The sequence below is a fragment of the Oncorhynchus keta genome, unplaced genomic scaffold (genome assembly GCF_023373465.1).
Source record: "Oncorhynchus keta strain PuntledgeMale-10-30-2019 unplaced genomic scaffold, Oket_V2 Un_contig_5562_pilon_pilon, whole genome shotgun sequence".
In the NCBI taxonomy this organism is placed as follows: Eukaryota; Metazoa; Chordata; class Actinopteri; order Salmoniformes; family Salmonidae; genus Oncorhynchus; species Oncorhynchus keta.
Genome location: NW_026288371.1, coordinates 890 through 26,024, shown reverse-complemented (window position 1 = coordinate 26,024; position 25,135 = coordinate 890). Strand labels below are relative to the sequence as shown.

At 43.7% G+C, this 25,135-nt stretch overlaps 1 protein-coding gene and 2 long non-coding RNA genes across 5 annotated transcripts in view; 1 reads left to right on the top strand and 2 right to left on the bottom strand.

Moving 5' to 3' along the window:
• LOC127925433 (disabled homolog 2-interacting protein-like) overlaps nt 1-13,601 on the bottom strand; it is a 57,979-nt gene extending 44,378 nt beyond the window's left edge. The window contains exon 1 of the mRNA XM_052510308.1: nt 13,029-13,601. Coding sequence (XP_052366268.1) covers nt 13,029-13,158 — 130 coding nt within the window. The 5' untranslated portion in view covers nt 13,159-13,601. The remainder of the gene's footprint in view (nt 1-13,028) is intronic.
• Nucleotides 13,602-20,816: 7,215 nt separating this feature from the next.
• LOC127925435 (uncharacterized) lies at nt 20,817-22,556 on the bottom strand. Of its 3 annotated transcripts, none has more exons than XR_008120961.1 (3): nt 21,997-22,556; nt 21,746-21,933; nt 20,817-21,661 (listed from the first exon to the last, which is right to left on the bottom strand). It is a non-coding gene; the product is annotated as an uncharacterized LOC127925435 (long non-coding RNA). The 3 variants fall into 3 exon arrangements; XR_008120963.1 differs by having other exon boundaries at nt 21,746-21,886; XR_008120962.1 differs by having other exon boundaries at nt 22,062-22,556.
• A 1,579-nt stretch (nt 22,557-24,135) lies between these two features.
• LOC127925436 (uncharacterized) lies at nt 24,136-24,845 on the top strand. Its single transcript, XR_008120964.1, has 3 exons — nt 24,136-24,450; nt 24,498-24,591; nt 24,729-24,845. It is a non-coding gene; the product is annotated as an uncharacterized LOC127925436 (long non-coding RNA).
• Nucleotides 24,846-25,135: the final 290 nt, after the last annotated feature.

Here is a 25,135-nt window from a genome sequence, read left to right as displayed (position 1 = left end):
TACTGTTATTTTTGGTGGTTTATTTCACTTTGCTTATTATCTATTTCACTTGCCTTGGCAATGTTTCCCATGCCAATAAAGCCCCTTAAGTTGAAATTGAATTTAAATAGACAGACAGAGAGAGAGTACATGGTGGCGGACTATCGAACCACCGTGACTGATAGAAAATTGAGGACAACTCTGACTATGTACAGACTCAGAGATCACAGCCTGGCTATATAGACCGGCTGTCACAGACAAATCTGGCTACCCAGAGAGGACAGGTTGTGCTCACTCTGCACTCAAAGAGAGGTGAAGATAGAGTTGCATTTTTTCCTACACTGCGAGAACTATACAGACTTAGGGGCAATTTTCTTTCCCAACATTGTAATCAAATACAAACATTTTGAGACCACAACAGAAAAGAAGAAAATACAATATATTTTGGGAGAAAAATAAATGTTGTGCTATATTAGCTGCAAAAGCCAGTGGAATGAACAACCAGAATAACAACATTGCTACCTGTGTCGTTCTCACTAGTTCATTATTGTCCTCATTCATTTCTTATTGTATGATCCTGTTAATTGTTATTATTAATTGAGTATTATTATTTTTCCTATTATAATCTATCTGCGTCATCATGGATTTGATATGTGTCTATACGTTTGCCTTGGCAATTGTCACGTTTAAAAATATATATTTTACCTTTATTTCACTAGGCAAGTCAGTTAAGAACAAATTCTTATTTTCAGTGACGGCCTAGGAACAGTGGGTTAACTGCCTGTTCAGGGGCAGAACGACAGATTTGTACCTTGTCAGCTCAGGAGTTTGAACTTGCAACCTTCCGGCTACTAGTCCAACGCTCTAACCACTAGGCTACCCTACTGCTCCAGGGTCTTTGGCTATGCCGGATGAAGTGATATGACATGCTATTCTATAAAATCCTTTCTCTGTAATTAATATTACCTGATTGAGCTAATCATGTAAATGTAATTAAGTTGAAAGTCTGGGCACCACAAAATAATATTTATAGAGAAGTTATCTTCCGAATAAACTCTTAAAGACCTAGTAATATTTTACATCAATAACAGTCAATATTAATCGTCACCTTATTTCAGTCTCATCTGAAAGTTGTAAATTCTTGGTTATCTTCACGAACCATGGCTAACAAGTTGAATGAGCAATACAAAATTGGGTTTATTTATTTATTTACTAAATACCTAACTAATCACACAGAATTACATATACACAGAATGAATCAGACCTTGATTACAAATGATGTCATAAAGGAAAACGTCCCCTAGCGAACAGAACAGATATGACAGCTGGTTACACAAAGAAAAGGGGGCTGGGTTTGAGTGAAAGAGCGGGAAGACTGAAGAACAAAGGGAGAAGCGATGTCTCTATCGGGCCGTAGGCAGCTACTCTATCGTAAATACAGAATCTTATGCATTCTAAATTACCGGCCATTTGGAAAAGGAAAATGCAATAAATATTTACTCTGAGCTGCGCTTCAATAGGTTGGTGGTAGATGGAAGGCCGTGTTGCCCAACAGAGTCCTTGTCCTTTGAAGTTGTCTCTGTTGGTGAACGGGAAATGTTTAGTTTCGTTGTTGTGTGGTAGACGGGATACTCTGTCCGTCCTTTCCTAGCCCATGTTTACAGCGGCCGCTGCTAACTCAACGGCTAGGAGGTATCACTTCTGTAGTGAATAAGAGTTCAAAGTTCAGACCATTCGCAACCAAGCTCACGCTGAGGTTGGCTTCGTTCTCTAGTTATTATCTGAATCCTTCTGACCTGACATCGGATCGTCATCCTAATGTACCCGGAACAGCAAGTTATATTGTCGTCAAGGCTTTATATAGGAAGGGAGAGGAGGGCGTGTTTCATAGTTTATAACCAATGTCTCTTCACTTGGGCGGGCCACTGAGTCGGGCCTAATTCACTCATGAAAACCCAATTCTCACATTTTAGAAGATAAAATCACATTTCATCAACTCACAAATAATTTCATATTCAAACATTTAAATTGCATTACAATTCCATGTGAATCTGATAACTATAATGTGTAGACTTTCCACTGTTTATGTCATCCTATCATTGATGAGAATGTCTCAGTTGACAACCGAACTGACATCATATTCATTAAGTACCAACGCATATGTTCAAATAGTTGGATTACCAAAATATGGTTTATTTCCCCCACCTTCTGATGTTCCCAGAATCTCTATGTTAACCAAGGGATTTTCAATAGTCACATTAGTAGGGTAGAGAGAGGAAAAAAGGGGAGAGGTATTTATGACTGTCATAAACCTACCCCCAGGCCAGCGTCATGACACAATGTATGTGGTAACACATTCCATGCCAATAAAGCATTTTGAATTGATTTGAGAGAGAGATAGATGGACCTGGAGAAAAGTCTCGTCAGCCAGCTTTTATGGGGACTCACAAACAGACCACACAGAGCCCCAGGACAGCAACGCAATTAGACCCTATCAAATCATGAGAAAACTAACAGAGAATTACTTTACACATTTGAAAGAATCAACAAGAAGAATAGGAATAAAAACAAACAAAAGATAACTATTGTAAAATATAAACTCAGCAAAAAAATAAACATCCTCTCACTGTCAACTGCGTTTATTTTCAGCAAGCTTAACATGTGTAAATATTTGTATGAACATAACAAGATTCAACAACTAAGACATAAACTGAACAAGTTCCACACACATGTGACTAACATAAATGGAATAATGTGTCCCTGAACAAAGGGGAGGGTCAAAATCAAAAGTAACGGTCTGTATCTGGTGTGGCCACCAGCTGCATTAAGTACTGCAGTGCATCTCCTCTTCATGGACCTCACCATATTTGCCAGTTCTTGCTGTGAGATGTGACCCCACTCTTCCACCAAGGCACCTGCAAGTTCCCGGACATTTCTCCCCTCACCCTCCGATCCAACAGGTCCCAGACGTGCTCAATGGGATTGAGATCCGGGCTCTTCGCTGGCCATAGCAGAACACTGAGATTCCTGTCTTGCAGGAAATCACGCACAGAACGGGCAGTATGGCTGGTGGCATTGTCATGCTGGAGGGTCATGCTAGGATGAGCCTGCATGAAGGGTACCACATGAGGGAAGAGGATGTCTTCCCTGTAATGCACAGCGTTGAGATTGCCTGCAATGACAACAAGCTCAGTCCGATGATGCTGTGACTCACCGCCCCAGACTATGACAGACCCTCCACCTCCAAATTGATCCCTCTCCAGAGTACAGGCATCAGTGTTACGCTCATTTCTTCAACAATAAACGCAAATCCGACCATCACCCCTGGTGAGATAAAATAGCGACTAGTCAGTGAAGAGCACTTTTTGCCAGTCCTGTCTGGTCCAACGACGGTTGGTTTGTGCCCATAGGCAACGTTGTTTCCAGTGATGTCTGGTGAGGACTTTCCTTACAATAGGCATACAAGTTCTCAGTCCAGCCTCTCTCAGCATATTGCGGACAGTTTGAGCACTGATGGAGGGATTGTGCATTCCTGGTGTATCCCGGGAAGTTGTTGTTGCCATCCTGTACCTGTCCCGCAGGTGTGATGTTCGGATGTACGGATCCTGTGCAGGTGTTGTTACAGGTGTTACACAGCTGTCCATCATATCTCCCTGTAGCGCTGTCTTAGGTGTCTCACAATACGGACATTGCAATTTATTGCCCTGGCCACATCTGCAGTCCTCATGCCTCCTTGCAGCATGCCTAAGGCACGTTCTCGCAGATGAGCAGGGACCCTGGGCATCTTTCTTTTGGTGTTTTTCAGAGTCAGTAGAAAGGCCTCTTTAGTGTCCTAAGTTTTCATAACTGTGACCTACCGTCTGTAAGATGCGTCTTAACGACCATTCCACAGGTGCATGTTCATTAATTGTTCATGGTTCACTGAACAAGCATGGGGAACAGTTTTTAAACCCTTTACAATGAAGATCTGTGAAGTTATTTGGATTTTTACGAATTTACTTTGAAAGACAGGATCCTGAAAAAGGGACGTTTCTTTCTTTGCTGAGTTTACTGTGTTCATATAGTATGTATACGCTGGAAGCAGAAGCCTTAGAGTTGTTGTCCATTAGTGTACTCCAATTAGGGGACTGATGGTAGGTTTCGGGGACAATAATAAAGGAAAATATATAGGGGATTGGAAATGATGCGGACAATTACATTGATGGAAGCCAAAGTCTATGTGCAATATTAAAAGCTGATCTAAAACAAATCTACCAAAAAACAGAGCAAACTAGAATGCTATTTGGCCCTAAACAGAGAGTACACAGTGGCAGAATACCTGACCACTGTGAGTGCCCAAAAATTAAGAAAAGCTTTAACTATATACAGACTTAGTAAGCATAGCCTTGCTATTGAGAGATGCCACCATTGGCATATCTGGCTCTCAAGAAAAGACAGGCTATGTGCACACTGCCCACAAGGTGGAAACCGAGCTGCACTTCCTAACCTCCTGCCAAATGTACCGCCATATTAGAGACACAGACTGTATTTCCCTCAGATTACACAGATCCACAAAGAATTTGAAAACAAATCCAATCTTGATAAACTCCCCTATCTACTGGGTGAAATAACACAGTGTGCCACCACAGCAGCAAGATTTGTGATCTGTTGCCACAAGAAAAGGGCAACCAGTGGAGCACAAACAACAATGTAAATGCAACATATATTTATCTGTTTATTTATTTTCACTTTCATAGTTCAACTACTTGCACATTGTTACAACACTGTACATAGCCAATAATATCACGTTTGAAATGTTTATATTATTTTTGAACTTGTGTAATATTTACTGTTAATTTCTTATTATTTATTTCCCTTTCGTTTCTTGTCTGTTCCACTTCCATGTTTCCAACTCCAAATAAAGCCTTTAGAATAGAACAGAATTGAGAGAGAGAGAGAGAGAGAGAGAGAGAGAGAGAGAGAGAGAGAGAGAGAGAGAGAGAGAGAGAGAGAGAGAGAGAGCGAGAGAGAGAAAGAGAGAGACATCAAAAGGAACATAAATTTCAACATACCAATTAGGATTTGGCTAAAAAATACTTGAATCAGTCATAGAGCCCATTGCCCTTTATGGTTGTGAGGTCTGGGGTCTGCTCACCAACCAAGAATTCACAAAATGGGACAAACACCAAATTGAGACTCTGCACACAGAATTCTGCAAAAATATCCTCTGTGTACAACATAGAACACCAAATAATGCATGCAGAGCAGAATTAGGCCGATACCCACTAATGATCAAAATCCAGAAAAGAGCCTATAACCACCTAAAAGGAAGCGATTCCCAAACCTTCCACAACAAAGCCATCACCTACAGAGAGATGAACCTGGAGAAGAGTCCCCTAAGCAAGCTGGTCCTGGGGCTCTGTTCACAAACACAAACACACCCTACAGAGCCCTGGGACAGCAGCACAATGAGACCCAACCAAATCATGAGAAAACAAAAAGATAATTACTTGACACATTGGAAAGAATTAACAAAAAAACAGAGCAAACTAGAATGCTATTTGGCCCTACACAGAGAGTACACAGCGGCAAGGAAAGCTTTGACTATGTACAGACTCAGTGAGCATAGCCTTGCTATTGAGAAAGGCCACCGTAGGCAGACATGGCTCTCAAGAGAAGACAGGCTATGTGCTCACTGCCCACAAAATGAGGTGGAAACTAAGCTGCACTTCCTAACCTCCTGCCCAATGTATGACCATATTAGAGAGACATATTTCCCTCAGATTACACAGATCCACAAAGAATTCGAAAACAAATCCAATTTTGAAAAACTTCCATATCTACTGGGTGAAATTCCACAGTGTGCCATCACAGCAGCAATATTTGTGACCTGTTGCCACGAGAAAAGGGCAACCAGTGAGGAACACACACCATTGTAAATACAACCCATATCTATGCTTATTTATTTTATATTGTGTCCTTTACCATTTGTACATTGTTAAAACACTGTATATATATATATAATATGACATTTGTAATGTCTTTATTGTTTTGAAACTTCTGTATGTGTGATGTCTACTGTTAATTTTTATTGTTTATTTCACTTTATATATTCACTTTATATATTATCTACCTCACTTGCTTTGGCAATGTTAACACATGTTTCCCATGCCAATAAAGACCTTGAATTGAATTGAATTGAGAGAGAGAGAGAGAGAGAGAGAGAGAGAGAGAGAGAGAGAGAGAGAGAGAGAGAGAGAGAGAGAGTGAGACAGTGAGACAGTGAGAGAGTGAGAGAGTGAGACAGTGAGAGAGGGGGCCTATTTCTTGTTTAGGTTGGCTGCGGAGGGCCTTTGTCTGTGTGTTTGTGGGAAAGGCGGGCTGGAGGAGGCAAGAGGAGGAGGAAGTGGATGTTTTTGCAGAGAGAGCAACATAGGTTCAGCATTCTTGTAAGTGCTGTCTGAGACCCCTCTAACCTTCCAAGGCCTGGTCCAACCAGATAGAACACATCAAATGTTACAGTGTCATAAAGAACAGACAGAATGCTACTGCGTGACACAGAACAGAGCTGAAACAATAACACACAGCACCTAACACAACATGGCCTATACAACACAGACACACAACAAACATGTACATACCCAAATAGGGAATACAAGATGCTAAAAGTAAACTAATAGGTTTAAAGATGAATTGACTAAACGAATGCACTGCGGGGCAGAGTGTGAGTGGGTGTGTGTGTGTGTTGGAGTGTTGACAGGAGGGTCTTAGAGAGAGAAGGATGGGTAGAATCACAGTCTTTCCTCTACCTCCCTTTCCCCTGACACCCACAGTCAAACCACTCTCTCTGTTCCCTCTGGTCCCTATGGTAATCTGAGGGTACATCTCCAGGATTAGGGGGAATCAACCAGCACCTGTCTTCCCGTTATTGGAGTCTGTTTGGGACTGAGGAGTGCTCAGTCATCTGGCCCCTCTCCAGCTATGCCAGTGCAGGCTTGTGTAGGAAGCGGCTTCCAGGCTCAAACCTCCTCCCAGTCTAGTCTAGTCCTGGCTGGTTTAGGTACTGTAGAGAGCAGCTTCTAATGCCACCGGCTTTATGACGACAACCAGGGCTAAAATCCTGGGTTAAACATCATGATGATCTAACAGTATATCAGTATAACAACAGAGTACAGGCGTCAGAGACAGGACGTGTTCCAGTTTCCTGTGTTTAGCTATAAATGAGCTTGGGTTTTGGAAACTGACTCATCGTTCAGCCCCATGTTGGTGCAGCCATGTTTCCCATACACAGGCCTGCTTCACTTCCTCACTACTTGCTAGTTCAGTGTGACACACATGGATAGGAAACAACAATGTGTGTGTGTGTGTGTGTGTGTGTGTGTGTGTGTGTGTGTGTGTGTGTGTGTGTGTGTGTGTGTGTGTGTGTGTGTGTGTGTGTGTGTGTGTGTGTGTGTGTGTGTGTGTGTGTGTGTGTGTGTGTGTGTGTGTGTGTGTGTGTGTGTGCTTGCATGTGTAAATGAATGTTACACAACCTTCATTCAACAGCTGCTGCTGGATGGTGCACTGATATAAAGTGTGTGTTGGTGAGAATGAACGGAGAGAGAGAGGGGGAGTATGTGATGGAGATAGAGAGAGTGTGATGGAGACATAGAGAGAGTGTGATGGAGACATAGAGAGAGTGTGATGGAGAGATAGAGAGAGTGTGATGGAGAGATAGAGAGAGTGTGATGGAGAGAGAGAGAGTGTGATGGAGCGATAGAGAGAGTGTGATGGAGAGATAGAGAGAGTGTGATGGAGAGAGAGAGTGTGATGGAGCGATAGAGAGTGTGATGGAGAGATAGAGAGAGTGTGATGGAGAGATAGAGAGAGTGTGATGGAGAGATAGAGAGAGTGTGATGGAGAGAGAGAGAGTGTGATGGAGCGATAGAGAGAGTGTGATGGAGAGATAGAGAGAGTGTGATGGAGAGATCGAGAGAGTGTGATGGAGAGATAGAGAGAGTGTACTGTTAATTTGTATTGTTTATTTCACTTTATATATTAACTTCATATATTATCTACCTCACTTGCTTTGGCAATGTTAACACATGTTTCCCATGCCAATAAAGCCCTTGAATTGAATTGAGAGTGTGATGGAGAGATAGAGAAGGTGAAAAACAAGATTAAGGCCTGTATAGGAGAGGACAACCAAAAGCACACAAACACACACTACACTACACTATACACTACACGATAATACATAATACAGTGCATTCGGAAAGTATTCAGACCCCTAGACTTTTTCAACATTTTGTTACATTACAGTCTTATTATAAAATCGTTGAAATAAATACAAATCCTGATCTACAAATCAAATTGTATCGGTCACATACACATGGTTAGCAGACGTTAATGCAAGTGTAGAAAAATGTTTGTACACACAATACCACATAATGACAAAGCGAAAACTTGTTTTTAGAAATTGTAGCAAATGTATATAAGAAAACCCCCCAGAAATACCTTATTTACATAAGTATTCAGACCCTTTGCTATGAGACTCAAAATTGAGCTCAGGTGCATCCTGTTTCCATTGATCATTCTTGTGATGTTTCTACAACTTGATTGGAGTCCACCTGTGGTAAATTCAATTGAGTGGATATGACTTGGAAAGGCACACACCTGTCTATATAAGTTCCCACAGTTGACAGTGCATGTCAGAGCAAAAACCAAGCCATGAGGTTGAAGGAATTGTCCGTAGGGCTCTGAGACAGGATTGTGTCGAGGCACAGATCTGGGGAAGGGTACCAAAACAATTCTGCAGCATTGAAGGTCCCCAAGAACACAGTGGCTTCAATCATTCTTAAATGGAAGCAGTTTGGAACCACAAAGACTCTTCCTAGAGATGTCTGCCAAACTGAGCAAATGGGGGAGAAGGGCCTTGGTCAGGAAGATGAACAAGACCCGATGGTCACTCTGACAGAGCTCCAGAGTTCCTCTGTGGAGATGGGAGAACCTTCCAGAAGGACAACCATCTCTGCAGCACTCCACCATGACAGCCCGTTTGGAGTTTGCCAAAAGGCACCTAAAGGACTCAGACCATGACAAACAAGATTCTCTGGTCTGATATGCCAAGCGTCACATCTGGAGGAAACCTGGCACCATCCCGATGGTGAAGCATGGTGGTGGCAGCATCATCCTGTGGGGATGATTTTAATCGGCAGGGACTGGGAGACAGGTCAGGATCGAGGCAAAGATGAACAGAGCAAAGTACAAAGAAATGCTTTATGAAAACCTGCTCTAGAGCACTCAGGACCTCAGATGGGTGAATGTTCACCTTCCAACAGGACAACAACCCTAAGCACACAGCCAAGACAACGCAGGAGTGGCTTCGGGACAAGTCTTTGAATGTCCTTGAGCGGCCCAGCCAGAGAACTGAACCCAATCTAACATCTCTGGAGAGACCTGAATATAGCTGTGCAACGACGCTCCCCATCCAACCTGACAGAGCTTGAGAGGATCTGCAGAGAAGAATGGGAGAAACTCCCCAAGTACAGGTGTACCAAGCTTGTAGCGTCATACCCAAGAAGACTCCAGACTGTAATCACTGCCTAAGGTGCTTTAACAAAGTACTGAGTAAAGGGTCTAAATACTTATATAAATGTGATATTTCAGTTTTTAATTTGCAAAAATGTCTAAAAACCTGTTTTTGCTTTGTCATAATGGGGTATTGTGTGTAGATCCATTTTAGAATACGGCTGTAACGTAACAAAATGTGGAACAATTCAAGGGGTCTGAATACTTTCCAAATGCTCTGCTTAATACACTACAATACCATACACTACACTATAATTACCTCTCTGTCTCTCTCTTTCTCTCTGTGTCTCTCTCTCACCTTCTCTCCATCCCTCACTCACTGAAGCGCTTCACAGGCCAAGTCCTTCACAGACTAAACGTCTATGTGTGTCTACCTATGTCTGTGTGTGTGTGTGCCTGTATGTGTGTCTGATTAAATGACTTTATTATTGTACCCAGGTGGTGAGATAAGAGAAGCCATAACAACCGGTTTGAATATGTAAATGTGAATAAACTACCGTCCGGTACAATTCTAGACGAGACATGATAAGACGAGCAACGATAGGAGCTGTTCCACTGAGAGACAAACAAGGGCAGGCCAGACACACACACACACACAAAAGTGTCATCCCATTCCCTAAGTCTTTCCTTAGAATTGATTCAGTGACCCTGGCCGAAACAAACAAGACTATAAGACCACTGCAATACCAGTGGTGCTATAGCAATAGCAATGTTTGTGTGCAGTTCCACAGGACCCATGTGTATATAATGGGGGAGACCACATACAGGGTGGATGATTACAGAGTTAGCTCCTCTTCTCTTCTCTTCTCTTCTCTTCTCTTCTCTTCTCTTCTCTTCTCTTCTCTTCTCTTCTCTTCTCTTCTCTTCTCTTCTCTTCTCTTCTCTCCTCTCCTCTCCTCTCCTCTCCTCTCTCTCTTCTCTTCTCTTCTCTTCTCTTCTCTTCTCTTCTCTTCTCTTCTCTCCTCTTCTCTTCTCTTCTCTTCTCTTCTCTTCTCTTCTCTTCTCTTCTTCTCTTCTCTTCTCTTCTCTTCTCTTCTCTTCTCTTCTCTTCTCTTCTCTTCTCTTCTTCTCTTCTTCTCTTCTTCTCTTCTTCTCTTCTCTTCTCTTCTCTTCTCTTCTCTTCTCTTCTCTTCTTCGTATCGTTTTGTATTGCTAGGTATTATTACTGCATTGTTGGAGCTAGAAATACAAGCATTTTCCTGAACCTGCCATAACATCTGCAAATATGTGTACGTGACCAATAACATATTTTTGTTGTTGTTGTGTGTGTGAATATCTATGTACTTGTTTGTGTCTGCGTGTGCATGTCTGTCTCTCTCTGTTTGTGTACTGTGTATGTCTTTCTCTATATTTGTGTGTGAACTTTGTGTCTAGGAGAGTGTGTGAACTTTGTGTCTAGGAGAGTGTGTGCACTTTGACAAAAAGTAATGACAGAGACATCAAAGCCCTATTATCTCATCCTGAAAGACAGCACCTTTGTAACGATTTTACTGTAGCTTCTGACAGACATTCACAATGAAATTACGACAGGCATGTTGGAACCTGTAACTATCCCTACTGTAGTCTGGTTACATCAGCTCAGCTGGAGCATATTCTGTCTGTCCCTGTCGACCACCTGTCTGTCTGTTTGAACGCTAACTGTCCCAACTGTCTTGTATCCATATCCACTAACAGATGTACTGCGACTTGAACAAACTATAAACACACTTCCTCAACTGACATCTTCAACTGGCTACAACTTATAAATACAGCACATAGCAAGAAGAGCAGCTGGCTACAGGGGAAGGGAAATCAGGTGTGTACTGACTGTAGGTTGTGTACTCTGTTAAAGGAAAACCTTCTGGATGTAATTATCGTAACAAACTCATTGATCAAACACAGCCCACAGCAAACTGCTGAAGGACAACTCAGAGAGCGTTGCTGTTTTCTGCCATAACAGAGGCAACAGACAGATGTGTGTGTGACCCTATAAAAGCTATAAACAAAGATATAAACAATGCAAACCTCTGTATAAAAAAAGCAGAAACAGGCCCTGGTTGTACTCAACAGCTTAGCTACACTGAAAATTGTAGTTGTCACAAGTGTTTGCGTTGTTGTTTTGATTTTGAGGAGACCGAGAGAGAGTGATATGAGAATGTAATGATTAAACCTGACTTACACCTCAATGGAAACTAAGTCATCAGATATATAATTGACATACAGAGAGAATTAAATAGTGAGTGATAGTGAGAGAGAGAAATTTCAAACATCTTTCTCTTTTGAAACTTTTGTGTGTTTAATGTTGTTTGTGATCGTTTATTCCATTTGCTTTGGCAATGTTAGCATTTGTTTCCCATGCCAATAAAGCCCCATTGAATTTCATTCAATAGAAAGATTGAAAGAGCGAGAGAGAGAAAGAGAGAGACAGAGAGAGAGACAGAGAGAGAGAGAAAGAGAGAGTCAGAGAGAGAGACAGAGAGAGAGAGAGAGAGAGAGAGAGAGAGAGAGAGAGAGAGAGAGAGAGAGAGAGAGAGAGAGAGAGAGAGAGAGAGAGAGAGAGAGAAAGAGAGAGAAAGAGTGAGACAGAGACAGAGAGAGAGACAGAGAGAGAAGAGAGAGCGAGAGAGAGAAAGAGAGAGAAAGAGTGAGACAGAGAGAGAGACAGAGAGAGAGAAAGACAGATAGAGAGGAGAGAAAGAGAGAGAGAGGGAGAGAGAGAGAGAGATAGAGACAGAGAGAGAGAAAGACAGATAGAGAGGAGAGAAAGAGAGAGAGAGGGAGAGAGAGAGAGAGAGAGAGAGAGAGAGAGAGAGAGAGAGAGAGAGAGAGTGAAAGAGAGAGAGAAAGAAAGAGAGAGAAAGAGAGAGACAGGCAGAGAGAGAGAGAAGAGTGTGCCATCACAGCAGCAAGATTTGTGACCTGTTGCCACGAGAAAAGGGCAACCAGTGAAGAACACACACCATTGTAAATACAACCCATATTTATGCTTATTTCTTTTATCTTGTGTCCTTTACCATTTGTACATTGTTAAAACACTGTATATAATATGACATTTGTTTACTGCTTTATTGTTTTGAAACTTTTGTATGTGTAATGTTTACTGTTAATTTTTATTGTTTATTTCACTTTATATATTCACTTTATATATTATCTACCTCACTTGCTTTGGCAAGAGAGAGAGAGAGAGAGAGAGAGAGAGAGAGAGATAGAGGGAGAGAAGGGGAGAGAAGGGGAGAGAGAGAAGGGGAGAGAGAGAGAAAAGTGGAGAGAGAGAGAGAGAGAGAGAGAGAGAGAGAGAGAGAGAGAGAGAGAGAGAGAAAGAGAGAGAGAGAGAGAGTGAGAGAGAGAGAGAGAAAGTGAGAGAGAGAGAGAGAGAGAGAGAGTGTGAGAGAGAGAGAGAGATAGAGGGAGAGAAGGGGAGAGAGAGAAGGGGAGAGAGAGAGAAGTGGAGAGAGAGAGAGAGAGAGAGAGAGAGAGAGAGAGTGAGAGAGAGAGAGGGGGATCATATTGGTCTGTGTTACCCCTGCTGGCTGCTGGTCTGCTGCGGCTGCGGGACCTGCTGCGTTGCCGTTGGAGACGAGTGCGTCCCAGAAACCTGTAGTAGTACGAGGGTCTTCCAGAACCCTTCCTGGTAATGCCTGCCCCTGCCATAGTCCTTCCAAACAATCAGGACAAAGCCAGTCCAACTATCACACTGTCCCAAGTTGACTTTAATTTCACTCACTCAATGTACCTCTTCCCCCAACTTCACAAAAACACTCCAACTTCACTCAATAACCTGTCCACATATTTCCAAAAACTCTGCTCCCTTCCCAGAGCATTAGCTGACAGTGTCCAGAATGCTTTGTGTGTGTATCCTGAATCACAGAAAAGCTGTTCCCGTTCCAATCGCCTGCCAGGAGGGACTGGAAGAATTCTGCAGAGAGAGAGAGAGAGAGAAGAAGAGAGAGAGTCCACTCCTCCTCTGTCATTCTCTCACTCAGTCATTAAGTCAGCCACTAAGGCGGAAGCCTACTAGCTACCCTGAGAGATACTCTTACAGTGCCTCTACTCCCTCCTCTTGCACAAGCTTGTGTGTGTGTGTGTGTGTGTGTGTGTGTGTGTGTGTGTGTGTGTGTGTGTGTGTGTGTGTGTGTGTGTGTGTGTGTGTGTGTGTGTGTGTGTGTGTGTGTGTGTGTGTGTGTGTGTGTGTGTGTGTGTGTGTGTGTGTTGTGTGTGTGTGTGTGTGTGTGTGTGCGTGTGTGTGTGTGTGCATGCGTGCCTGTGTGCGCGCGTGTGTGTGCGTGTGTGTGTGTGTATGTGTGTGTGTGTAGAGGGCTGGTATGCCATTGAGTTGAGAGAGAATATCAGAAGAAAAGGTCTGTGGTGAAAACCTGCCAGGGATCAGCAGTGGGTTGGAATGGGGTGGAAGTGCAACAGAAAGCCTTTTGATTTCCATGGCTTCACATCTGTCTTTCTTTCTCTCCTTCCTCTATCTCTCTCTTCTTCTCCATTTCTCATTCACTATTCTCCTTTCCTCTTCCAGCCTGTCTTTTCACAGACTGAAATTATCTTTAAACCTCAACATTTGACACTATAATATGATTTAGTCTCTCAAACCCACTTCCATTGCTATACTACAGTAACTTCACAGTCCACTCCAAATAACTCTAGAACCAAGTATAAAGTCACAGCCCAGTCCAGTCTAATCCAGTCCACATGTTAGGGCTATCTGGCTCCCGAGGGGTGCAGCAGTCTATGGCACTACATCTCAGTGCTTGAGGCGTCACTACAGACACCCTGGTTCATATCCAGGCTGTATCACAACTGGCCATGATTGGGAGTCCCATAGGGCAGCGCACAATTGGCCCAGCGTTTTCCGGGTTTGGCTGGTGTAGGCCGTCATTGTAAATAAGAATTTGTTCTTAACTGACTTGCCTAGTTAAATAAAAATGACAAATAAAATATTACACGCTCATACTTGCCTCTAGGCATGCCATTGACAACCAATAACAGAAGAGCTCTAGGCATGCCATTGACAACCAATAACAGAAGAGCTCTAGGCATGTCATTGACAACCAATAACAGAAGAGCTCTAGGCATGCCATTGACAACCAATAACAGAAGAGCTCTAGGCATGCCATTGACAACCAATAACAGAAGAGCTCTAGGCATGCCATTGACAACCAATAACAGAAGAGCTCTAGGCATGCCATTGACAACCAATAACAGAAGAGCTCTAGGCATGCCATTGACAACCAATAACAGAAGAGCTCTAGGCATGCCATTGACAACCAAAGACAGAAGAGCTCTAGGCATGCCATTGACAACCAATAACAGAAGAGCTCTAGGCATGCCATTGACAACCAATAACAGAAGAGCTCTAGGCATGCCATTGACAACCAATAACAGAAGAGCTCTAGGCATGCCATTGACAACCAATAACAGAAGAGCTCTAGGCATGCCATTGACAACCAATAACAGAAGAGCTCTAGGCATGCCATTGACAACCAATAACAGAAGAGCTCGAGGCATGCCATTGACAACCAATAACAGAAGAGCTCTAGGCATGCCATTGACAACCAATAACAGAATAGCTCTAGGCATGCCATTGACAACCAATAACAGAAGAGCTCTAGGCATGCCATTGACAACCAATAACAGAAGAGCTCTAGGCATGCCATTGACAACCAATAACAGAAGAGCTCTAGGCATGCCATTGACAACCAATAACAGAAGAGCTCTAGGCATGTCAGAGAATCAATAGGAGTCAGCTCTATAGGTGTGGGTCCAGTAGCTGGACTATACCACAGCCAGATGGACACTTTTATTTATTTTTATATAACCTTTATTTATTTAACACAAAGAGGTTCGCACACACACACGCATGCTATGCAGACGACACACAATTAATCTTCTCCTTTCCCCCTTCTGATGACCAGGTGGCGAATCGCATCTCTGCATGTCTGGCAGACATATCAGTGTGGATGACGGATCATCACCTCAAGCTGAACCTCGGCAAGACGGAGCTGCTCTTCCTCCCGGGGAAGGACTGCCCGTTCCATGATCTCGCCATCACGGTTGACAACTCCATTGTGTCCTCCTCCCAGAGCGCTAAGAACCTTGGCGTGATCCTGGACAACACCCTGTCGTTCTCAACTAACATCAAGGCGGTGGCCCGTTCCTGTAGGTTCATGCTCTACAACATCCGCAGAGTACGACCCTGCCTCACACAGGAAGCGGCGCAGGTCCTAATCCAGGCACTTGTCATCTCCCGTCTGGATTACTGCAACTCGCTGTTGGCTGGGCTCCCTGCCTGTGCCATTAAACCCCTACAACTCATCCAGAACGCCGCAGCCCGTCCTCCGCTCTCTCCACTGGCTTCCAGTTGAAGCTCGCATCCGCTACAAGACCATGGTGCTTGCCTACGGAGCTGTGAGGGGAACGGCACCTCAGTACCTCCAGGCTCTGATCAGGCCCTACACCCAAACAAGGGCACTGCGTTCATCCACCACTGGCCTGCTCGCCTCCCTACCACTGAGGAAGTACAGTTCCCGCTCAGCCCAGTCAAAACTGTTCGCTGCTCTGGCCCCCCAATGGTGGAACAAACTCTGGACCCCCAATGGTGGAACAAACTCCCTCACGACGCCAGGACAGCGGAGTCAATCACCACCTTCCGGAGTCACCTGAATCCCCACCTCTTTAAGGAATACCTAGGATAGGATAAAGTAATCCTTCTCACCCCCCTTAAAAGATTTAGATGCACTATTGTAAAGTGGCAGTTCCACTGGATGTCATAAGGTGAATGCTCCAATTTGTAAGTCGCTCTGGATAAGAGCGTCTGCTAAATGACTTAAATGTAATGTAATGTAAATGCATGCGCGCTCACACACACACGCTAGATATCCATCCATGCTGTACATACACTGAGTGTACAAAACATTAAGAACACCTTCCTAATATTGCGTTGCATCCCCTCTCCCCCCTTTGCCCTCTGAACAGCCTCAATTTGTCTGGGCATGAACTCTACAAGCTGTTGAAAGCGTTCCACAGGGATACTGGCCCATGTATTTGATTTGTTTAATTTAACCTTTATTTAACTATGCAAGTCAGTTAGGAACAAATTCTTACTTACATTGACGCCCTACCACGGCCAAACCTTCCCCTAACCCGGACGACGCTGGGCCAATTGTGCGCCACCCTATGGGACTCAATGCATTGTCTTAGACCGCTATACGCCACTCAAGGAACCCTTGTTGACTCCAATGCTTCCCACAATTGTGTCAAGTTGGCTGGATGTCCTTTGGGTGGTGAACCAACCTTAATAGACATGGGAAACTGTTACGCGTGAAAAACCCAGAAGCATTGCGGTTCTATACATAAAACGGTGCGCCTGGCACCTACTACCAAACCCCATTCAAAGGCACTTCAATATTATGTCTTGCCAATTCACCCTCTGAATGGAACACCTACACAAACCACGGCTCAATTGTCTCAAGGCTTAAAAATCCTTCTTTATTTAACCTGTTTCCTCTCCTTCATCTACACTGATTGAAGTAGATTTAATAAGGGATCACAGCCTTCACCTAGATTCACCTGGTGAGTCTATGTCATGGAAAGAGCAGGTGTTCATAATGTTTTGTAGACTCATTGTATGTGGACAATACAAATGACTTACAATTGGGATTTCGAGTCTATTTTGAGTTTCAGTGTGTACAAAGACCCAGAGTTTAGCACCAGAGGCAGTAGAGACAGAAGCCCAGAAGTTAGATCAAACTGTGGGTGTATAGGATCACCAGCATCTACATAAACCACATTTGTAATCAAAATCCTTTGCTAGACAACATTGGTGAAGACAAATGTCCTTCTACCTCTCTAATATAATCATAGTCTTTCCTTGGACCACATTATTTGACCAAATCCATCTCTCTCTCTCTCACTCCATTTCTGCCTCTCTTCCCCCCTCTCTGTTGAGTAATGATTGCAGGGTTGTAGTGACATTCCCTTGGTGGTAGTGTAGTGAGAGAGGTAGGCCTGGGGACTACAGTGCTACAGTATGCGATTCTTAGAGTGGTTTAACATGAACTCAGCAGAGCACATTAACTTACACAAACAGGAGCATTGTTCACTCAGAGGGGCCCGACATGCCCCATAGCTAACAGACAGACAGGTATTGTGTTCACTAGGGCCCTCAGAGAGTGGTTAAGGAGACCAGTGCTGGATATACAACACCCTAGAGCACCCCAGAGCAGACAAGACACACACGAACACACACACACACATGCACACACACACACACACACACACACACACACACACACACACACACACACACACACACACACACACACACACACACACACACACACACACACACACACACACACACACACACACACACACACACACACACACACACACAATTCCTCTGTGTAAGTTTATGTACTATATGTTATATTTATATGCTGGCAGCCTGTAGCTGATCCAGATCATACTAGAGAGAGCTGCTGACACCTTAGCTGTCCCTCCTCAGTCCTCACTGGGTTCATTGTGATGGGATAGTTAACACACAGAAGCTAGGCAGATATACTGCTGCTGCTAGCACACTGGGGGCTAGGCTGATATACTGTTCTGTTCTGTCTATACTGGCTTGGCTAACAAGGGTGCTATTGTAACTCATTCACAGTGCAATCATCGTAGCAACAGTGGGGACTTAGTAGTTTGCTGTGTGTATGTTAGTGACTGTGCACGTGCGCATGCATGCATTCTCCCTTATATACGCTCACACCAAAGAGGTACTCAGTCAGTCACGGTTGATTAACACTAAACAGAGTGTGTGTATTGTGTTTCTGTATAAATACATAAAGATATTCCAGCAGCTCTGCTCTCTGGTCTCTATCAACAGGAAACAGAACCACGCCGTGGTGCTGGGGGAGTGTGTTAGGGGCCACAATCAGGGATGAGGTCACTTCCTGCTCTCAGGACCTTCCTGGGACCCCCAAACACACCCCTGGGACTGACATCACTGGTGTGTGTGTGTGTGTGTGTTAGAAGTCAGTCGAGCTGATATCACATTGGCAGGTAAAGGTAAACTATACTGAACAAAAAAATTAACACAACATGTAAAGTGTTGGTCCCATGTTTCATGAGCTGAAATAAAAAAAACAGAAATGTTCCATACGCACAAAAAACGTATTTCTCTCAAAGTTTGTGCATATCCTTGTTAGTGAGCATTTCTCCTTTGCCAAGACAATCCATCCACTTGACAGGTGTGGCATATCAAGAAGCTGATTAAACAGCATGATCATTACACAGGTGAACCTTGTGCTGGGGTCAATAAAAGGCCACTCTAAAACTACACAACACAAGGAAAGTTAAACAACTGAATGCCTTCAACTGAAATGTGTCTTCTGCATTTAACCCAACCCCTCTGAAGGGGGGGGGGGACTGTCTTAATTGACGTCCACGGTGCCCGGGGAACATTGGATTGGTTAACTGCCTTGCTCAGAGGATGAATAACAGATTTTTACCTTGTCAGCTCTGGATTTGATACCGCAACTTTTTGGTTACTGAACCAACGCTCTAACCACTCTGCTACCTGCCGCCTCATGGGAGGGAGCGTGCAGTGGCATGCTGACTGCAGGAATGTCCAATTATTGCCAGAAAATGTCATGTTAATTTCTATACTATAAGCTCCCTCCATCGTTTTAGAGAATTTGGCAGTACGTTCAACCAGCCTCACAACCGCAAACCACGTTTCTGTCTGTAATAAAGCTCTTTTTTGGGAAAAAAAATCATTCTGATTGGCTGGGCCTGGCTGCCAAGTGGGTTGGCCTGGCTGCCAAGTGGGTTGGCCTGGCTGCCAAGTGGGTTGGCCTGGCTGCCAAGTGGGTTGGCCTATGCCCTACATGGATGCCCTCCAAGCCCACCCATGGCTGCACCCCTGCCCAGTCACGTGAAATCCATTGAATTGGCCCTAATGAATTTATTTCCATTGGCTGATTTCCCTTTATGAACTGTAACTCAGAAAAATCTTTGAAATTGTTGCATGTTGTGTTGATATTTTTATTTAGTATATAATGTCCCCAAGGGTAACATTTTCTTAGACACATTGTCTTAGTACTGTTGTATGCAAATGGACACTCTATATTACAAACTCAACATAGTGCATCCATTGCACATTACCCGTATCATACACTTTGAAAATGTCTCATACACCTGCATACATTATCATATTGCACTGCACAGAGATCCTGTTAAATGACATATTCTGTCGGTGGCGAGCATCGCAGTCACTCAAGGCTATAGTCACAGTGAAAGAGATCATGGAGGAGTGGGATATTCTACTCGGTATTCATGATACTTTGTATGCCTGGAGCCGATCTGATTGACGGGTGAGTGATAGTGACTGACAGCTTAGACAGTTGGTAATGAATGACAGTGAATGATGGCTGTACTGGCAATGAAATATATGAGCGGCAGTTTAAAGGGGGAGTATGTGTTGTGTGTGTGCATGCGTACATGGGAGGCACAATATCAATGCAGAGATGAATAACTGGGCTGCTGTGTGAATCGATGTTCCCTTTTGTCTCTTATTTTTGCTTTGCGGGAGGAATTACCTTGATTCTCTCTGTGGCGTGCTTCATGACAGGCTTTTAAAAACCTTGTGGAATTCTAAAGCTTTATTGACTTTTCAGTGTTTGGTTTTATTCAGTGTTTGATTGGTTTTATTCAGTGTTTGATTGATTTTACTGAAATGTTTATATGCTTTGTTTAAACTATTCTACAATTCTTTAAAGCCCTTTTGTTGGGTGAAGTTTTTGCTCAGCAAATTGTTCCTCAACAGAGGTTGTTAAATTGTGAGACAAGTGTGTAGCTGTGTGTATATTGCTGTGTGTGTGTGTGCTCAGTTTCGCCGCTGTGAAGAGTGATGGTATCGGTCGTAAAGCCCTTGCTATGAGGACAAGACTTGACATGTGTGAGGACTTCAACGATGACATCCTTAACCTTAAAGTGTAACTCTTCACACCACCTCGAAGAACACACACACACACACACACACACACACACACACACACACACACACACACACACACACACACACACACACACACACACACACACACACACACACACACACACACACACACACACACACATAAGTCAGTACCATTCAAAATCATATTTCCCTAACCCTAAACCTAACCCTAACCCAAAAACCTAACCTTAACCCTAACCCTAACCCTAAACCTAAACTTACCTCCTAACCCCAACCCTAAAACTAACCCTAGCTCCTAGCCATAAACTTAATTCTAACCCTAACACTAATTCTAACCCTAACACTAATTCTAACCCTAAACCCCCTAGAAATAGCAATTGACCTTGTGGGGACTAATAAAATGTCCCCAGTTGGTCAAATTTTTGTTTATTTACTATTCAGGTAGAGACTTCTGGTCTGCGAGTAAAGAAGCAAATTGAGTCCTATTGAATGAATGACACCATTATACCTGTCTAAGGAGAGAGCAGAGAGAAAGGGAGCATTGTAGGCTATCAGGACAAAAACAATCCGAGCGGGAGATAAGAAAGTAGCTGTTGAGTTACAGAAGGACTGAATCTCATGCAGCCTGTGAGAAAGTTATGTGTCTAGTAAAGTTGTGTGACATTGTTCTGCAGAGAGAAAGAGAGAGTGATAGACATAGCTAATATACACTATATTCTTCTTCTTCTCCTTGCATAAGAGATTAGATTTGAATGACAACAATAAAGCTGCCGACTTTATTGTGCTCAATATGGCCGCCTCTGATGTTATTAATAGTCAACATTCTCAGAGAACAGATCAGCACACAATCACACACAACCTCTCTCTGTCTCTTTCTCACTCAACACAATCACAAACAACCTCTCTCTGTCTCTGTCTCTTTCTCACTCAACACAGTCACACACAACCTCTCTCTGTCTCTGTCTCTTTCTCACTCAACACAATCACACACAACCTCTCTCTGTCTCTTTCTCACTCAACACAATCACAAACAACCTCTCTCTGTCTCTGTCTCTTTCTCACTCAACACAATCACACACAACCTCTCTCTGTCTCTGTCTCTTTCTCACTCAACACAATCACACACAACCTCTCTCTGTCTCTGTCTCTTTCTCACTCAACACAATCACACACAACCTCTCTCTGTCTCTTTCACTCAACACAATCACAAACAACCTCTCTCTGTCTCTGTCTCTTTCTCACTCAACACAATCACACAACCTCTCTCTGTCTCTGTCTCTTTCTCACTCAACACAATCACACACAACCTCTCTCTGTCTCTGTCTCTTTCTCACTCAACACAATCACACACAACCTCTCTCTGTCTCTGTCTCTTTCTCACTCAACACAATCACACACAACCTCTCTCTGTCTCTGTCTCTTTCTCACTCAACACAATCACACACAACCTCTCTCTGTCTCTGTCCCTCTATATGTCTCTGTCTCTTTCACTCAACACAATCACACACAACCTCTCTCTGTCTCTGTCCCTCTATATGTCTCTGTCTCTTTCTCACTCAACACAATCACACACAACCTCTCTCTGTCTCTGTCTCTTTCTCACTCAACACAATCACACACAACCTCTCTCTGTCTCTGTCCCTCTATATGTCTCTGTCTCTTTCTCACTCAACACAATCACACACAACCTCTCTCTGTCTCTGTCCCTCTATATGTCTCTGTCAATTCAATTCAAGGGCTTTATTGGCATGGGAAACATGTGTTAACATTGCCAAAGCAAGTGAGGTAGATAATATATAAAGTGAAATAAATAATACAAATTAACAGTAAACTTTACACATACAGCAGTTTCAAAACAATAAAGACATTACAAATGTCATATTGTCTCTTTCTCACTCTTAATCTTTATTTTTGTCACCTCTCCCTCTGTCTAGACTCTCTCTATCTCTGTCACTCTCTCACAAAACTTCTAAAGGAATGGGAGGCATTACAAATGTCATAATATGGCTATATACAGTTTCTGTAACGATATGCAAAAGAGAAAATAAATCATAATAAATATGGGTTGTATTTACAATGGTGTTTATTGTTCACTGGTTGCCCTTTTCTTGTGGGCACAGGTCACAAATCTTGCTGCTGTGTTGGCACACTTTGGTGTTTCTTTTTCTCTCCCCTATCTCCCTCTCTTTCTCTCTCTGACCATCCAATTAACTGTATGTCTGTGTGTAGGCTGGGGCCACAGCTGCTGCAGGTCATTTAAATCAACACCTGATCAGAGTTTATGTTACAGAGTCCCCCTCACACACACACACACTCATTCCTACTAACAGTGACCCCTCCTCCTAGCTGTAGCCCAATGGAGCAGAGAGGGTCATGTTATTCCCCCATGCTGAGATTAGACAGATGCCTGGCTGTAACCATGACTAGGAGGTGAGCAGAGTGCTGCTGTCCGCAAGAGAGGCCAGGAGAAACAGGAGCTCTGGAAATAATTCTGCCTGTCTAGGCCCTGGGAAGAGTTGTGGGAGCATTGTGGGAGCATTTGGGAGTGTTCATTAACCCTGAGGAATGCCCTCTACAGCAGAGCCTGTATCTGCTCTACAGTCAGTATAGTGTTTTCATTTAGAGTGGATGGGACGACCCCTGACCCTAAACACTGGGATCAGTGATCAGTGATTGACACACGCATGCACTGTACGATCAAACGCTCACAAACCTGGACATGAACATGGTGGAAGAGATTTGAAACGATGGATGGGGAGAGGAGAGATGGAAAGAGAAAGGGTGAGGGAATGAGAGAGGGCTAGAGTAAGAGTGGAAAAGAGGAAAGGGTGAGGTAATGAGAGAGGGCTAGAGTAAGAGTGGAAAAGAGAAAGGAAAGGAGTGAGGTATGAAAGGGTGAGGTAATGAGAGAGGGCTAGAGTATGAGTGGAAAAGAGGAAAGGGTGAGGTAATGAGAGAGGGCTAGAGTATGAGTGGAAAAGAGGAAAGGGTGAGGTAATGAGAGAGGGCTAGAGTATGAGTGGAAAGGAAAGGGGTGAGGTAATGAGAAGGGCTAGATATGAGTGGAAAGAGGAAAGGGTGAGGTAATGAGAGAGGGCTAGAGTATGAGTGGAAAAGAGGAAAGGGTGAGGTAATGAGAGAGGGCTAGAGTATGAGTGGAAAAGAGGAAAGGTGAGAGAGGGGCTAGGGGAGTATGATGGAAAAGAGAAAGGGTAGAGTAATGAGAGGGGCTAGAGTAAGGAAAAGAGGAAAGGGTGAGGTAATGAGAGAGGGCTAGAGTATGAGGGAAAATATGAAAGGGTGAGTTAATGAGAGAGGGCTAGAGTATGAGTGGAAAAGAGGAAAGGGTGAGGGAATGAGAGAGGGCTAGAGTAAGAGTGGAAAAGAGGAAAGGGTGAGGGAATGAGAGAGGGCTAGAGTAAGAGTGGAAAAGAGGAAAGGGTGAGGTAATGAGAGAGGGCTAGAGTATGAGGTCAAAGAGGAAAGGTGAGGGGAGGTAATGAGAGAGGGCTAGAGTAAGAGTGGAAAAGAGGAAAGGGTGAGGGAATGAGAGAGGGCTGAGTAAGAGTGGAAAAGAGGAAAGGGTGAGGTAATGAGAGAGGGCTAGAGTAAGAGTGGAAAGAGGAAAGGGGTGAGGTAATGAGAGAGGGCTAGAGTAAGAGTGGAAAAGAGGAAAGGGTGAGGTAATGAGAGAGGGCTAGAGTAAGAGTGGAAAAGAGTAAAGGGTGAGGTAATGAGAGAGGGCTAGAGTATGAGTGGAAAATATGAAAGGGTGAGGTAATGAGAGAGGGCTAGAGTATGAGTGGAAAAGAGGAAAGGGTGAGGGAATGAGAGAGGGCTAGAGTAAGAGTGGAAAAGAGGAAAGGGTGAGGTAATGAGAGAGGGCTAGAGTAAGAGTGGAAAAGAGGAAAGGGTGAGGTAATGAGAGAGGGCTAGAGTATGAGTGGAAAAGAGGAAAGGGTGAGGTAATGAGAGAGGGCTAGAGTATGAGTGGAAAAGAGGAAAGGGTGAGGTAATGAGAGAGGGCTAGAGTAAGAGTGGAAAAGAGGAAAGGGTGAGGTAATGAGAGAGGGCTAGAGTAAGAGTGGAAAAGAGGAAAGGGTGAGGTAATGAGAGAGGGCTAGAGTAAGAGTGAAAAAGAGGAAAGGGTGAGGTAATGAGAGAGGGCTAGAGTAAGAGTGGAAAGAGAAAGGTGAGGTAATGAGAGAGGGCTAGAGTATGAGTGGAAAAGAGAAAGGGTGAGGTAATGAGAGAGGGCTAGAGTAAGAGTGGAAAAGAGGAAAGGGTGAGGTAATGAGAGAGGGCTAGAGTAAGAGTGGAAAAGAGGAAAGGGTGAGGTAATGAGAGAGGGCTAGAGTAAGAGGAAAAGAGGAAAGGGTGAGGTAATGAGAGAGGCTAGAGTATGGAGTGGAAAAGAGGAAAGGGTGAGGTAATGAGAGAGGGCTAGAGTAAGAGTGGAAAAGAGGAAAGGGTGAGGTAATGAGAGAGGGCTAGAGTATGAGATGGAAAGAGAAAGGGTGAGGGAATGAGAGAGGGCTAGAGTATGGAGTGGAAAAGAGGAAAGGGTGAGGTAATGAGAGAGGGCTAGAGTATGAATGGAAAAGTGGAAAGGATGAGGGAATGAGAGGGCTAGAGTATGAGTGGAAAAGA